Genomic DNA, 16,467 nt, shown 5'->3' with positions numbered 1-16,467 from the left:
CATATTAGTGATTACTTCAAGGAAGGGAAGAATGAAGGGTGCATTGTAAAAGTATTCGAACAGGGCCAAAAAGACAACTCTGGACCAATGAAAGGGTAATGCACATGGCGCTTAGAAGGGAACAGATTATTTTCATCAGTTTGAATCAGTTTCAATTGGGGACTTTTATTTTGAAGGTTAACCGCTGATTCCACTATTGTTGCTCACTCTACTGTTCACTACACATTGGTGCGATACCGTGATAAACGGAAGTCCACCTCTAAACATGGCTGTCTGTCAATATGTTGGGGGAAAATGGCGGAAGCAGGTGTTCTGTTTTAATCAGATGAAGTGTTGAGTGGAGATGAGAAGAATTGGATTACAGTGGCGAATGCAAAAGGAAATAAGAGAAGTAAAGTGGTAGTGGAAACTAGTAAATCCAAACCTAGTTCTGATTCTTTTTTGTTTGGAATATGGGTTTTAGATCGATTAGGTTACCTGGGAGATCAGTTTGAAATCTCTGTTGAAATTGAGGTGGCGTCGATGAGAATAATGAGAAGTGGGCTTATTTCGTTTTTTTGTGTTTCTATGGAACAGAAGGAGCGTGCTCTGTGCCTCAAGAAGATCTTCGAAGAAGTGCGCCTATCAAGGTTGTTATCTCTGGGGTGGCGCTAGAAGTAAATGCAAAGGATATACGTGAAGAATTGGATCAAGCAGTTGGTGAAAAACGATTGATCTGAATAGTAGGTGGAGTGCCGAAGCCCACTCCATCCATTCTATTGTTTTTTGATGAAGAGTCTTTCCCTTTTCATGTGTATTTGGGTTATATGCGATTCTCTGTGAGAGCCTTCATGCCCAAACCCATGTAGTGTGATAAATGTACATTATTTGGTCATGTGTCAAGTGTATGTAGACGGGAGGAGTATTATATGCCAGCTGAATCTAAATGCTGCAATTGTGGTGGTGAACATGCACCCGAATTTCTAAAGTGTCCTGTTAGGGTGAAAAAGACGGAGGTGGTAAGAATAAGGGCTGTCCAGAACGTTTCCTATCTGGAGGCGTTGAGAAGAGTGGAAGAAAGGAGTGAAGTTAAAGAAGTAATGGCAGTAGGAGTAGAGACACCAAAAACCTTTTCAACAGAGGGATCCTGATCCTGTTGCATGTCAAGAAGGTGGACTTTGTAGCGTTTATTACTTTGGTTATCAACTGCACAGCGCAAACGGAGAGGAAATCTGACAAAATAGGCATCGTTGTGAGAGCGCCTGAGCGTTTTTTAGGACAAGGAGATTTTTCTGCAGAGGCATTACAAGGAATCCTCTCGATGAATGCTCAGTCCTCATAAATATTTTTGGTTTCAATAACCCGTACAGTACGTGGCGGCAAAACACACATGGCTGTAGTTTGCCATAAAACTTTAAAGTAGAAGAAGAACATGGCTGTCTGTGTTGAAGAAATATTATTAAGGTCATTGATATTTAGCTAATGTTGTAGCGGAGATTATTGGTGTGCTCCTATCTAGATAACTATGTCAATAAGATAAAGTAAACATGTTCACTGATCAAACCCTAGATACCGTAGCCATTGAGTCGCTGTGGAGGAAATCGCAACAGTTGGCACAGGAGTCAATGTTAACAACCGAGCTAAAGGTTTTGCTGTGGCTTTTTAGTAGATTGCACCTTTTGGCTGCAACCCTTCTAATTTAGTGTACCCTGCGTGCACAACCTATGTGGAATTCCGGATCTCTGGCAGTCAAGAATGTCAAGTTCATCTCAGCCTATGCTGCCCTTCAGTCCCTTGACTTTTTTGCCCTGACGGTGACATGGATCACCCCAGTGAACACTGCTAATCCAGCTGCTCTTTCTTCATCTGACTACGTTTTCTTTCATTGCCCCAGAGCATCTGAACGTCGCGGTGGTGGAACACATCTACTCATTTGTCCTAAGTAGAGATTTTCTATTTTCTTCCTCAGTTGTAATATCTCCTCATTTGAATTCCATGCTTTCACTGTCACTTGCACACTCAAGCTTAACATTATTGTCATCTATCGCCCACCAGGTGCCCTCGGAGAGTTCCTCAATGAGATTGACACCTTAATAAGCTAATTTCCTGACGATGGCTCACTGCTCTTTGTACTTGGTAACTTCCACCTCCCGATGTCCGCCTTCGATTAATTTATTTCCAACTCTCTCTTTCCCAGCCTTGCCTTTTTTGACCTCACCTTTTCCTAATCCCTAATCCCTAATCCAACTCACAAGGCAGGCAATTTGCTTGATCTCATCTTTACTACAGGCTCTTTGCCTACTAATCTCACTGCAACCCCCGGTCTCTGATCACTACTTTGTTTCCTTTTCGGTCTCCCTTTCCTCCAACCCTAACCACTCAGCCCCTATCCAGATGGTCATGCGTCATCACAATCTTCACTCTCTCTCCCACTACTCTTTCCTCTTCTATCCTATTATCTCCCCCGTTTGCTAAGTCCTTCTCCCTCCTGTCTCCTGATTCTGCATCTTCAACCGTACTCTCCTCCCTTTCCGCATCCTATGACTCGCACAATCCACTTTCTTCCCGGCTGGCTCGGCCCTCCCCTCCTGCTCCATGGTTGAGTGACTCATTGCGAGCTTACAGAACAGGGCTGCGGGCAGCTGAGCAAAAATGGAGGAAATTAAACTTCTGGAGGACCTATCATCCTTTCACTCCCTCTCTACCTCATCTGTATCTGCTGCTAAAGCCACTTTCTACCACTCTAAATTTCAGGATTCTGCCTCTAACCCTAGGAAACTCTTTTCCACCTTCCCCTCCCTCCTTAATCCTCCCCGTCCCTCCCTCCTGTCTGTGGACGACTTTGTCAGCCACTTTGAAAAGAAGGTTGACGACATCCAGTAATCATTCACTCAGCCTATTGAGTCCACTGGTCTCACTCACATAGAACTACCCTATGCCTTGACCCCTTTATTCCCTCTCTCTCCAGATGAAATCCTGTGACTAGAGAAGTCTGGCCGCCGACAACCTGCCCACTCGACCCCATCTCCAAACCATCTCTGGAGACCTTCTCCCATTCCTCACTTCCCTCATCAACTCACCCCTGACCACTGGCTGCGTCCCTTCTGACTTCAAAATGGCCCAAGTCGCTCCCCTCCTCAAGAAACCAACACTTGACTCATCTGACGTCAAAAACTATAGACCTGTATCCCTTCTTTCTTTTCTTTCCAAAACACTTGAGTGTGCTGTCTGCGATCAACTTTGTTGTTATCTCTCTCAGAACGATCTTCTTGACTCTAACCATTCGGCTCCGTCATAACCTCATATGGTCTTTCCTGTCATTGCTATGCGGATGACACTCAACTACTTTTCTCCTTCCCCCTTCTGACACCCAGGTGGCGACACGCAATTATGCGTGCCTGGCAGATATCTCAACTTGGATGTGGGTCCCACCACCGCAAACTCAACCTTGACAAGACAGAGCTGCTCTTTCTCCCCGGGAAGGCCTATCCACTCAAAGACCTCTACATCACAGTTGACAATTCCATAGTGTCTCCATCCCAGAGTGCAAAAAACCTTGTCTTGACCCGGGACAACACCCTGTCATTCTCTGCAAACATCAAAGCAGTGACTTGCTCCATGCAGGTTCATGCTCAACAACATCCATAGCGTACGACCCTACCTCACACTGGAAATGGTGCAGGTCCTGATCCAGGCACTTGTCCTCTCCTGTCTGGACTACTGCAACTTGCTGTTGGATGGGCTCCCAGCTTATCCAGAACGCTGCAGCCCACCTGGTTTTCAACCTTCCCAAGTTCTCTCATGTCCCCCCACTCCTCTGCACACTCCACTGGCTTTCAGTTGATGCTCGCATCCACTACAAGACTGTGGTGCTTACCTACAGAACAGCAAGAGGAACTGCCTCTCCCTACATTCAGGCAATCCTCAAACCCTACACCCCAACCTGAACACTCTGTTCTGCCACCTCAGGTCTCTTGGCCCTCCCACCCCTACGGGAGGACAGCTCCCGCTCAGCCCAAACAAGCTCTTCTCTGTCCTGGCACCCCAATGGTGGAACCAGCTTCCCCCTGAAGCTAGTAGAGCAGAGTCCCTGCCCATCTCTGAAAACAACATCTGAAACCATACCTCTTCAAACAGTATCTTAAATAATCCTCCTCACCACTTGCACTTGACCCCCCCCCCCCCCCCACTTGCCCCCCCCCCCCCCCACTTGTCCCCCCCCTAGCTCTGACTACTTTATTGAGAAAGAATTGACTTTCTATGCCTATGATATGTAGTTGTCCCACCTAGCTATCTTAAGATGAATGCACTAACTGTATGTCACTCTGGATAAGAGTGTCTGGTAAATGACTAAAATGTAAATGTAAATGCTTGTTATAGCTAGCTAGCTATGTATTTATTGTATGTTTACCTACCTAGCTATATGACAAGGCTAACGTTAGGCCCTGGAAAGATCAGACACATGCATGAACACCACCAGCGGGTATATTGCTAAAACTCCTTAATCTGCTCATCAGTGCTTTTAGATAGCTAGCATGATGGTCTGGGCCAACAGCCTGCACATTCTGTAGCACCGTGCCCATTGTTGGAGATGGACTGACCAATAGAATTAAGAATTGTAATAATTGTATAGGATCTCTATGGGCTGACCACTATTATTCAAAGTGTCTTTCAGCATTGTTATGAAGCCCGACACATTTCAAAACATACTGAGACCCTTGGGTTAACTGCAGTCAAACATTTGTGCAATGGAAAATTCAGAGTATCATCTTGACTGACATTTTCAACCTGTCCGTGACTGAGTCTGTAATACCAACATGCTTCAAGCAGACCACCATAGTCCCTGTGCCCAAGGGTTTGTAAGTAAGCATTTCACTGTAAGGTCTACACCTGTTGTATTCGGCACGTGACAAATACAATTTGATATGATTTGATTTGACTAGCTACAGATAATATGATATGATATAGCCAAAGATTATTTTGTGTAACGTAACTTTTGGATTACCCAAACTCAGTAATGTAATCTGATTACATTTAGTTACTTTTAGATTACTTTCCCCTTAAGAGGCCTTAGAAGAAGACACAAATGTGATCCATCAAACACATTTGGTGTGTCATCATAGCTGTCTCTGACTTGTGGTCAGACTCGCTCAGGTGGAAAAAAATTCTATGCTGATTTGAACGTCAAAAAATCCCTTTCTGAATTTAAAAGTAATCATCTAGTTTTTCAAAAGTATCTGTAATCTGATTACAATATTTTAGCTGGTGACGTAACGGATCACAGTTACCTTTTTTGTAATCCCTTACATGTAATTACATGTAATCCGTTACTCCCCAACTCTCTGATTCCTGCAATTCTGCACAGTTTGCCATGGGGCAAAGTTAGTAAAATAGTAATTTCATACTATTCTACACATTTGGCCATGAGGCTGAGAGAAAATGTTGCTGTTTAAAAGCAAATTTCCTGCAATTCTACACATTTTGCCATGGGGTAGAGAGGAAAATGTGCAGTTCAAAGCTAATTTCATGCTATTCTACACATTTGCCATGAGAGAAAAAGAATGTTGCATTTTTTAAAGATAATTCAAGCTAAAATAGGTGATTTGACTGTGATAAAGGCACTGGATTATGAGCTGATTTATGAAAGGACTCCAGACCTTGGCGGAACATCAGGATCACTCTTTCAATGCATTGCTGGAACAATTACGCGGATATCTACTAGGCAGCAAGCCACTACGGTAACCCGCCAGATTCTTAGTAACCCCACTAGGCTGGGGAGAAGTGGCGCTTCTCCCCAGCCTACCCCGGCTTCACGAGGTCCCCGCTTACCTCCTCCAGAGTGCTACGCTGGAGATCCAGGAACCTGCCGGGCGTTTCTCTCCCAGTGCTCCCTCATCTTCGAGCTGTAGCCCTCTTCGTTTCCCTCAGATCGCTCAAAGATAGCGTACCTGATAACGCTGATGTCCGGGAGGGCACTTGCCTGGGCTACTGCGGTGTGGGAGCAACAATCCACCGTTTGCCTCAGTCTGGTTCCTGACATCTCTGCATTTGTCGCCACCTGCACTGTGTGTACACAGAATAAGACTCCACGACAAGCTCCGGCTGGACTCTGCCCTGGACTCCTGGACTCTGCCCGTTCCCCGGTCCTGGAATTGGCACACTCCTCTAGACTGACCTGCCATTCTGGCTCCCATCGGACCCAGGCTTTCATTCAACAAAGTTTTTGGTGGCCCACCATGGTTCCTGACGTCTCTGCATTTGTCGCCGCCTGCACTGTGTGTACACAGAATAAGACTCCACGACAAGCTCCGACTAGCCTCCTTCAACCACTCCCTGATCCTCACCGCCCCTGGTTTCATATATTCCTGGACTTCGTCACTGGTCACCCTCTATAAGATGGCAACACCGCTATCCTTACGGTGGTGGATAGGTTTTCCAAAGCCGCCCATTTCATTCCCCTTCCCAAGTTACCCTCTGCCAAGGAGACGGCCCAGTTCATGGTGCAACACATCTTCCAGATCCATGGACTTCTGGACAACATGGTCTCCAATCGCGGTCCTCAGTTCTCGTCCCGGTTCTGGAAGGCGTTCTGCACCCTCATTGGGTCGGACATCCTGTCCTCCGGGTCTAACGGCCAGTTGAAGCATGCTAATCAGGACCTGGAGACGGCTTTTCGTTGCTTCGTCTCCACCAAACCCACCACCTGGAGCCAGCAACTTGCGTGGGTGGAATTACCCTTCCCTGCTCGGCCACGGTTCTCTCGCCCTTCAAGTGTTCCTTGGGATATCAGCCCCCGCTCTACCCCCGAGTAAGAGGAAGAAGTCAGCATACCCTCTGCCCAGATGTTCGTCCGCCGTTGTTGCTGTACCTGGAAGAGAGCCCGGTCCACTATTTTCAAGACCACCTCCAGGTATCGGCGACAGGAACGGACCGCCACTGGACCCCTGCTCCGCGCTATCGTCTTGGGCAGAGGGTATGGCTTTCTACTCGGGATCTGCCCCTCCGTATACATCCCACTTTTCATGTGTCTAGGATGAAACCTCTGTCTCACAGCCCTTTGTTGCCTGTTTCCAGGCCTGCCCTCGACCTGCCTTTTGCCTGCCCCTTTGTTATATACAGCTGAAGTCAGAAGTTTACATACACTTAGGTTGGAGTCATTAAAACTTGTTTTTCAACGACTTTTATACACCTTTTTAGAATATATTTTCCTTTATTATTCCCCACAAACCCTACCACCCCTCCCCCAATTGGAGTAAACTAATTAACAACCACACTTAGGTTTCTACTTCCAGCTTATACATACTATATGCATTTTACAGACCCAATCTATTTTACTATAGTTATATTTTGGTTTTTAGTCCTGGCCTTCCTCTATTTTTGATGTCCATCCAGTTCTATTTACCATTTATTTGTAACTGAGCTATTTCAAAAAATCTCTGAACCTATATACATTTTACAGACCCGTATGTTTTACATTTGTTATCTTGTTACTAGTCCCACCCTTCAGCTCCATTCAACCCCTCCCATCTATCTCTTAACACCATCTATATTGGATTTCTATTTGCCATATATTTTTCAACTGTGCTGTGATGCTTCACAAAAGCACTGAACCTTTCTATTCTCATAGTTTCTACAGATTGTAAATTAAAGATAAACATATTTTCTAAAATAATTATTAGATTATTGATTGATTGACTATGGCTTTTCAAATCGCTCAGTAGTGCTATCTGCAGCGTTAGCTCTAGGTAAATGTTGCAATTCTTCAGCCATTCCTGAACCTGTGACCAAAAACGAGCTACATATGGACAGTACCAAAATAAATGGATCTAATGACTCTGCCTCCTCACAGCAGAATCTGCAGAGCTGGGAAGATTGTACCCCCCATATATGTAACATTCTATTGGTTGCAAGAATTATGTATAATAATTTAAATTGAAAAATGTGAAGTTTTGAATCCGGCGTTGTTTTGCGTGTCAATTCTTAAATAAACCATGTGCAATAGAATCGGTACATTGAAAATCTCTTCCCAACTATTTTGCAATTTATATGACACAGCTGTAAATTTTTTGGTCCTTAAATGAAACTGATATATATTTTTATTTATCACAATTTTGTTTAACCAATTTTGGTCTTTAATGCAGGGCCGACAGACAAGTTCCTTACTTTCTCTCCCTTCCACTTTTGTGGTAATGCTGCATTAGTTGGTTGTAATTTTGGGTAGAGCAGACGTTTACATATGTCTGTGTTGTTAGCTGCATGTGTGACATAACTCCACCAGTCCTATTTCTGATATCATTTACAAAGACTATACTTAAAATTTTTGTATAAAAATGAAAGGTTTATCAATTAGTATATTTGAGTTTAACCACAATATTTGTTGTATTATTTGTTCTGTCTTTTCAGGTGAAATTGCAACCAACTTTCTATGGCTTGTACCGCGGTACTTTAAAAAAAGGCCGTTTTCTAAAAACATTTCTTGAAATAACAAAAGAAGTGTAAACTGTAGCCATTTATTTCCATTTATAAATGGCTACAGTTTATTGGCCTAAGCGGGAGAGACCGACACCAAGCCACAGCAGAGAAGAAGGACCGAGCTAAACCTAAGTGATTTTCTTTATGTTTATTTTCTGTCTTAGTAAAGTTGTTTTTGCAGACTAAAACCTCCCTGTCTCTGTGTCAATCTCTGCACGCTCAACCCCACGGTTTACCACAGTATATAAGGACGTCCCTGTAGTCGGCTGCTAAAGACCGGACTCGGCTTCGGGAGATGCACTTAACTCACTGATGTCCTGCACAAGCTAAATTACTCTGAATTCATTCATTTAGGAGATTAGGAGGCAAATGGCATCTTAAATGCACTTGATTAAAAGCAGCATTGTGCTGCTCTATTTGTTGATTTATCAAATGATTTTGATTCAATTGACCATGAATGGTTGCTAGCTAGACTCAGTAACATTGGTCTCAGTGAAGGGTCAGTAAATTGGTTTAGGAGATCTCTTTCTGACAGAACACAATGTGTATATGCTGACAATCATAAGTCTAGCATTCTTGAGATTAGTAGAGGTGTGCCCCAGGGTTCCATTTTAGCTCCTGCGTTGTTCTCAATTTTTATTACGGATCTGGGAAATGGGATACAACTGTCGAAGTTGCATCTATATTCATATTCTCCTTCTCTGGTTCAGGCTGTTAAAGAGCTCCAGACTGCTTTTCAGTCACTGCAGGCCTCCCTTTATGGTTTCAAACTGGTCTTGAATGTAAAAAACAAATTCATGACCTTTACCAGAGCTAGAACTCTGCCAAAGAACGTTAGCATTGTCACATCTGGTGGCTTATCCATTGAAAAAGTGTCATCCTATAAATACCTAGGTATATGGTTGGATGACAAGTTGTCCTTTAAAGTTCATATGGATAATCTTGTGAGGAAGCTTAAATTGAGATTGGGTTTTTATTTTCGTAATAAGGCTTGCTTTCCACTTATGACTAGGAAGCTTGTTCGGGCCACTTTTTACAAATGCCAAGTCACTCACCCACCCTTGTACCAAATGGTGGGTTGGACTTCACTTTATATGCGCAGAAAGCTACATTTGTACATGTTCATCTACAAAACCCTTTTGGGTAAACTCCCTCGGTGGTCTGGTCTCCTTCACCACCAGCAGTTACCATACCCGGTCTGCTAGCTGGTTGCTTATATTCCCCAGGACATTTACAGTATTAGGCAAGACTGCGTTCTCGTCATGTGCACCAGAGGCATGGAATAGTCTACAATCCATGCTACAACTAGATATGTTAGTGCCACTGAATGAATACATTTTTTTGATGGAAGGCTGTTAAGAGTGTAAATGGTTTTTTTTTAGGCTGGATCATGTTGTTGAATTGTATTGTTCTATGTTTTAATTCTGTAATGTATTGATTGTTTCTGCCTTCTTGGCCAGGTCTCCCTTGAAAAAGAGACTCTGGCTCTCAATGGGCTTATCCTGGTTAAATAAATAAAAACGAGTTAAAATGCTTTTGAGATGTTGAAACATCAAATGTGTATTTATTTATTACTCCATAGGTACTGAAGACTGGTTATTCAGATCTCCATTGCTTGTTACTTTTTATACTGAACTAAAACAAAAGTGGATTCATGTTGTAATAAAAGGTACAGAGAAGACGTTTCCAGTTCTAACCAGTAGTGTTTATTAAGCACACAACAGTCCTTATTGTGATGTTATAGCAGACCGTCTCTATGGGTTATTAAATCCAGTGAAAGCACTAAAACATTCAAATGGAGACAGATTCACTAGGCAGCTAAGCACAAAGAGTGAGAGATATAGGTACAGATAACTATGGAGTATTCTAGTGTCAGAATCATGCCGTTTCAGACGTGTATTTGTGTGCGCCAAACGCATCCCGATCGGTTACTGGCAGGCAAGGGATCAGTTGACGAAAAGCGAGCGGGTGAATTCAACAAAGTCGAAGGCAGAGGGCATTTCCCGGCCCTTGCTGTCTAGGTAGGGCTTCATGTGCGAGATGCAGTAGTCTGCCTGTTCCTTGCTCAGGTTCTAAAAAAAGGGGAGAAACAAGAAGAGATTGTAGGAGATGGGCAGGTATTTCTTCAGAGGTTTTATGCACTTTTAAGTTTTGATAAGTTATTTAAGAGCCATTTATAAATGCACAACTTTTATGGCTGCAGCTCATTTTCATAATTAATATTCTGGTCCTATTCAATCTATTCAATCTTTTCCATAGCCACTGTGACTGAAAAACAGCCTGGAGTCAGAATGTGGTGTAAGGAAGGTCGGCGTATAAGTACCTGGTAGAGCTCCTCCTTGGTGACGTAGGGCTTGGCATCGACGCTGAGGGCTCGGAAGGCGCTCTCAATCTCCTCGCTGGACTTTACGTTCTCTGTTTCGCGGCTGATCATGAAAGCCATGTACTCCTGCAAGGACACGTTGCCATCCCTGGAACACACACACAAAACCAGTTAGCCATAATAAAGCAGCTGAAGAAAGGAAGCCATAACCCAAAGAATCAAAAAAATATAAACATCAAAATACGAGGCAAACCACTAACACACCCATTCTGAGTAATGATAAAGTAACATTCTTGGGAAGGTTTAATTGTTTTTCAAATAGTATTCCAACAAGTGATTGGCCTGATGAAAACCCCCAAGTAAAGTTGACTGAATCTGAATAGAGCTCGGGTTCCTGACCTGTTGGGATCGACCGTGTCGAGGATGGACTCAAACTCGGGGTCTGGTTCTCCCTCCTCCACCATTGGCAGGTCGTAACCCAGCGAGCGCAGACACGACTTGAACTCCTGATGGTTTAAACGGCCAGACTTCTCTTTGTCAAAATGCCTGGGGAGCAAAGGGAAAGAGAAAATGGTTGAGGTTATTAAGTTCCTTCACCTAACTAAGCACAAAGGGAGAGCTTCTTTGCATTTCAGCCTTGCAAGCTCCTTTCTCCCCCCTACACTGTCCTGGTTCCTTCACCTAAGCTACTTGGTATGACCAAAAGGTACAGTGAAAATGGCCACCACTCACTTGAACATCATGCTGAACTCCTTCAGGGCATCCTCTGTCACTCCAGTGGTGTTCCTGCAGTAGACAGATATGACCAGATTAGGGATGAAGGAACGCTTTGGCCAAAATAGGTTTACTGCTTGAACATCTATAAGGGCTATCAACATGGGAGTTTTTAGTGTGTAAGAATGTTTTTGTGTTTATACATTACGTGTGTGTGTGTATGCTTGCGTGTGCGTCTCCCTCTCTCTGACCTGGCCTGGATCTGCTGCTCCAGGTTGTGCTGCATCCTCATGCCTAGTTGGTCTAGCTGGTCCCACTGCTGGGCCAGGCCCACCGTGCTGTGTTCTGTGTACTTGTTGTCCAGGATCAGGGCTTCCTCCATGGCCGCTCCCAAGTCCTCTATCTTCTTCAGCTGGCTGCGCATGGCCCGGATCTCCTGGTGCTTACGCTACAGAGTGCGAGTGACACAGGTGAGGCCATGCAATGAAATAGCCAAAATGGTTGTCTACAGCATAAATGACAAGGGTTTCTTTCTTACCTTGGTTGCCTCAAGCTGTGATTCCAAGGTTCCGGACTCTTCTACCATACAGGACCTAGATGTATATACACAAGTGTCAGGGGAGAGGAGAATTCTATGCTGATGAAATATTGGGATAAACAACATGCCATAGCCATCAAGATCAGGTGAGCCAGTCAGTCACATACGCGCAGTCTCAGACAAATACACACAGTCTGCACACGCACCAATTTGGTAGTAGGAACCAGTGGTGTAAAGTACTTAAGTAAAAATAAAGTACTACTTAAGCAGTTATTTTGGGTATCTGTACTTTACTTTTTATATTTTTGAAAACTTTTACTTTACTACATTCCAAAGTAAAAAAGAATGTACTTTTTCCCTGACACCCAAAAGTACTTGTTACATTTTGACAGGAAAATGGTCCGATTCACAAGAGAACATCCCTGGTCATCCCTACTGCCTCTGATCTGGCGGACTCACTAAACACAAATGCTTGGTTTGTAAATTATGTCTGAGTGTTGGAGTGTGCCCCTGCATATTCGTCAAAAAGACATTTGTGTCATCTGGATTGCTTAATCTAAGGAATCTGAAATGGTTTATACTTTTACTTTTGATACTTAAGTATATTTAGCAATTACATTTACTTCTGATACTTAAGTATATTTAAAACTCAACACTTTTAGACTTTTACTCAAGTCGTATTTTACTGGGTGACTTTCACTTGAGTCATTTTCTATAAAAAGGGTATCTTTACCTTTACTCAACTATTGAGTACTTTTTCCAGCACTGGTAGGAACCCTTGGATTCTTAACCACAGATCCAACTTCATTCCTACTCTATGATTCATTCTCATTTTGATAATAAGATCAAATTCATACATTTGAATATACCAGTGGCGTTTCAAGAGATTCCAAACAAATCTTGTAATTTACAAATAACCAATGATTTTTGTAAAGAAGCAAAGTAAATGTTTTTATGAAACCATCTTCAAATTTCAGAGAACATAAGGCTGGAAACATTTGGTAAATTAAAAAAAGTAGGGAAACAGAAGTACAAAACAGTAGTAAAAAGAACAACTGTTTCCTTACACTCAAAATGTTCAAAGCCATCCATTTCCCAAGAAATGTCACTGGACTTACCTCAAATGGTAGAAAAATGACTCAAAAAGTACGAAGAAAAACTACAAGAAATCCCAAATACACTGGCCTTCGCAAAAAGCCAATCAATCCATGCCAAAGAAGCCAACTGATAGCTGTGGTAATCTATACCATGGAGGTTAGGGCTACAGTGCACAGGGCTGGAAACTACATTTTACTTTGAATCTGTTGCGAATGAAGTAACAAATTCAGCTCAGAAAGAAATTACAATGTTTCAAGTGCAGTGTCCGCGTTTTGAAGTTTCCACCCCTGAATTTGGTGAAATAATTTTTTTTCCCCAAAAGTCATTCCTTTAAAACAGTGCTCAATGTAGTCAGACTTGAAAAGAGTATGCAGACCAATCATGAGGTTGATCTTAGTTTCAGCGAGCTACATTGCAGTAAAGTTAGTAGATGAAACTGAGCATACCGAGCCCAAATGGTGGGTTTTAAAAGAGCATGAAGACACGCAACCCAGAGGGCATGATGGAAGTAATGATAGGAGAAAAAGGAGAAAGGAAAAGACCTTCCGGAAAGATCATCACTGACTTCATACTGAAAGACACGGACAACCCGTCGATAAGCTATGCTATTCAGAGAAGGAGGATTTAAAAAGAGAGTAAATAATAATAGATAAGAAAAGGGAGCAGCATACACAAGGAAATTATACAAAGATGAAAACATTTTACAAAAAAGGACAAGGCATACAGAAATAAAGGGCGTACACAATATATAGATTCCTTAAAGTGAAAGTGGTCCAGTTTTACCTTCAATTTCTTCACGTGGTGACAGTTACCTGGTGGTTCTATGTAAACAACATGTATGATGCAACAATTTTCCACGACTTGATACCAAACCTGCAGTGGCTCATCAACAAACCTGATTTGTGGAAAGTGCCATCAATCCAATCTACACATCTTTCAGATCACAGACCTTGATTTCATCATCTTCGCATTATATTGATTTGACCCAACTCACACAGTCAGACACACAAACACACAAGACAGTAAAATGTGATATTAACCCATCCAGAAGATACGTCCTGATAAGCAAAGTGATTCCCAAGCATCAGCGAGGTAGCAGCAAGAGAGGGAAAAAGTGGGAAAGGGGTGTGGGGGGGGGGGGGAAGAGAGAGAAAGAGACAATGGTTAGAAACACTAGGCAGGGGCACAATGGTCATTGCGTGATTGCCCTCTAACAAACACAGAAATACAGTGTGAGCACAGGTACATCTGCAGTATGATCCGTTTTCAGTATGAAACATTCACAGATCACTTGTGTGGTTGTGTAGAAGTTGTAACAGTACTCCCCATCCATCCACCCACAACCCAAAATACACAAATCATGCTTTGCCTGTGGCCTATTCAGTGAGGAAAAACATTCAGAGCATTGCAGACAGAAGTGTGTTGTGTACAATAGACAAAACTGTTTCTGGTGGAATAGAGCACCATGTCAGTTTCATACAAATCTATCTGCAACCTGTTCACTCGTCGATGAATAGCACCATGTTCTCTATGGCCAGAGAACAACAAAGTGGCAGAGAAAGACAGGACATACATTTCTGAGTAGCATGCACATTTAAAGTCCAGGTAGCTCCATTGATTTCTTATTGGGTAAGGTGATGCATGTACATTTATTTGGATTTTAAAATGGAATTATATTAACATTCTCCCATCCTATTCCTAGAATATACAAATATATCAAATAGCGAGTGCACTGCCTTCCTAGCACAACAGATCCAGACCCTACCTGGTCTCCTGCAGCCACTGGTGGAATGCGTTGGCATGCTGCGCAAACTCCTGCCGCAGCTTGTCGTTCTCCTCCTGCCTCCTCTGCTCCTTCTGCAACTCTAGCTCTCGTTCCTATATAGATGAATGAATGAATGAATGAAGTGCTTCCCAGACAAAATGCAGATTCCCCTCTGTATTAAAATAAATGTTTCCCAAATGCTCTGTGTGATCACCCGCCAACGTGGCTACTGAAAATCTACCCAAATGTGGCAAGTGTTAATTTCCCACCCTGTTGGAGATACAGCACAAACAGATCATCTGGGACCAGGCTACCTCCCACCCCTCTTCACCTTGATGATCTTCTGCAGGTTTCTCCAGGTCTCCTCCAGGGCCTCCATGGTGAACCAGGTATAGGGGTTGGACACCACCTGGTAACTCTTAATCTGCCGGTCCAGCTCAGCCAGCTGGTTGAAGTCAGCCTGCGCCGAGCTCAGCGACGAGCGGAAGGCCTCGTGGGCATCGCGCAGAGCCCGGATCTCCTCCAGCGAGTTGCAGCGCACCGGGTCCGTCAGGTCCTCCTCTGCATTCTCAAACCAGCTATTGAAGGCCGATGCCTTCTTGGCAAAGGTCAGGAACAGGTCTTCCACCTGGGGGGGGAGGGCTCGATTCAGTGAGGTTTGACGGACCATAATATGAACACCAATTGTAGTCATTAAGATATCCTACCTTCCTGAAGTGATCCTGGGCCTCCAGCAGCTTCTTCTTGCGAGCCTGTGAGTTGTCTAGCAGCTGGTTCCAGCGCTTCATGAGGGCGGCGTGGCGGGCCTCAATGGCCTTGGACTGGACGTGCTTGGCCGCCAGCAGCTGGTCCTTGAGGGCCGTGATGTTGGTTATGCCCTCCTGCTGGAAGGCCTGAAGACCAGCGTCAAACGTCTCCTGTAGACCCGAGGAGGGAAGAAGGAACATGAGGCATGGGAGAATGTGTCTAGCTGATGTGTGGTGAGCTTTCTGGCAGAAAATGGCGGCCGTGGCATCACTCATTTATTTGGGAGATACACATTGCTACACCGTACCTGCTTAGTGAGCAACGTCTGCACAGAGGAGAGATCTCGTCCGTAGTCATCAGTCTTCAGGCTGTTCTCCTTCTCACCTGCACAAACAACCAGACCGTACAGATTGAATAATGCACTCAAATACACATCCTTTCATCTTTTGTGAAAACTTCAAGTTAATTCACCCTCAAGAAACTGATGAGTTTAAAGACTGAACACAACAGTAACAGTATTATTGAGAACCCCCTCTCACGTACCGATCCAGGACTCCACCACGTCGGCCTTCCAGTTGAACTGCAGGAAGGCAGAGTTCTCGTCCAGCTTGGCTTTCCTCATGGCAGCGGCCCTCTCCAGCTCAGACACCTTGCCCCGCAGGGACGTCATCTTGGCTGAGATGCTGTCCACGTGGTGGTTGTTCTAATTAAGGGACAGGGACACAGACACACACAATATGCATTTAAAATTAGTCTGGGATAACAGCCAGTCTAGTGAAAGTGTAAATTGTGAAAAAATAAAAATAAAGTGTCAACATGTTCAGTTGGTAC

The 16,467-nt window shown here is 43.7% G+C and overlaps 1 protein-coding gene across 6 annotated transcripts in view; it reads right to left on the bottom strand.

Annotated features, from left to right (window-relative positions):
• Positions 1-10,134: 10,134 nt before the first annotated feature.
• Positions 10,135-16,467, bottom strand: part of LOC106562832 (spectrin alpha chain, non-erythrocytic 1) — a 74,648-nt gene continuing 68,315 nt past the window's right edge. For all 6 annotated transcript variants that reach the window (XM_014127867.3, XM_014127862.3, XM_014127864.3 and 3 more), the window contains 12 exons: positions 16,180-16,339; positions 15,944-16,020; positions 15,597-15,806; positions 15,221-15,517; positions 14,890-15,002; positions 14,165-14,182; positions 12,027-12,081; positions 11,740-11,936; positions 11,507-11,560; positions 11,174-11,320; positions 10,775-10,922; positions 10,135-10,523 (listed from right to left, as the gene is read on the bottom strand). In XM_014127867.3, the coding sequence (XP_013983342.1) occupies positions 10,398-10,523; positions 10,775-10,922; positions 11,174-11,320; positions 11,507-11,560; positions 11,740-11,936; positions 12,027-12,081; positions 14,165-14,182; positions 14,890-15,002; positions 15,221-15,517; positions 15,597-15,806; positions 15,944-16,020; positions 16,180-16,339 (1,602 nt within the window). In that variant the 3' untranslated portion in view covers positions 10,135-10,397. The remainder of the gene's footprint in view (positions 10,524-10,774; positions 10,923-11,173; positions 11,321-11,506; positions 11,561-11,739; positions 11,937-12,026; positions 12,082-14,164; positions 14,183-14,889; positions 15,003-15,220; positions 15,518-15,596; positions 15,807-15,943; positions 16,021-16,179; positions 16,340-16,467) is intronic.

The sequence above is a fragment of the Salmo salar genome, chromosome 11 (genome assembly GCF_965601325.2).
Source record: "Salmo salar chromosome 11, fSalSal1, whole genome shotgun sequence".
In the NCBI taxonomy this organism is placed as follows: domain Eukaryota; kingdom Metazoa; phylum Chordata; class Actinopteri; order Salmoniformes; family Salmonidae; genus Salmo; species Salmo salar.
This window is presented reverse-complemented; position numbering and strand designations above follow the sequence as displayed.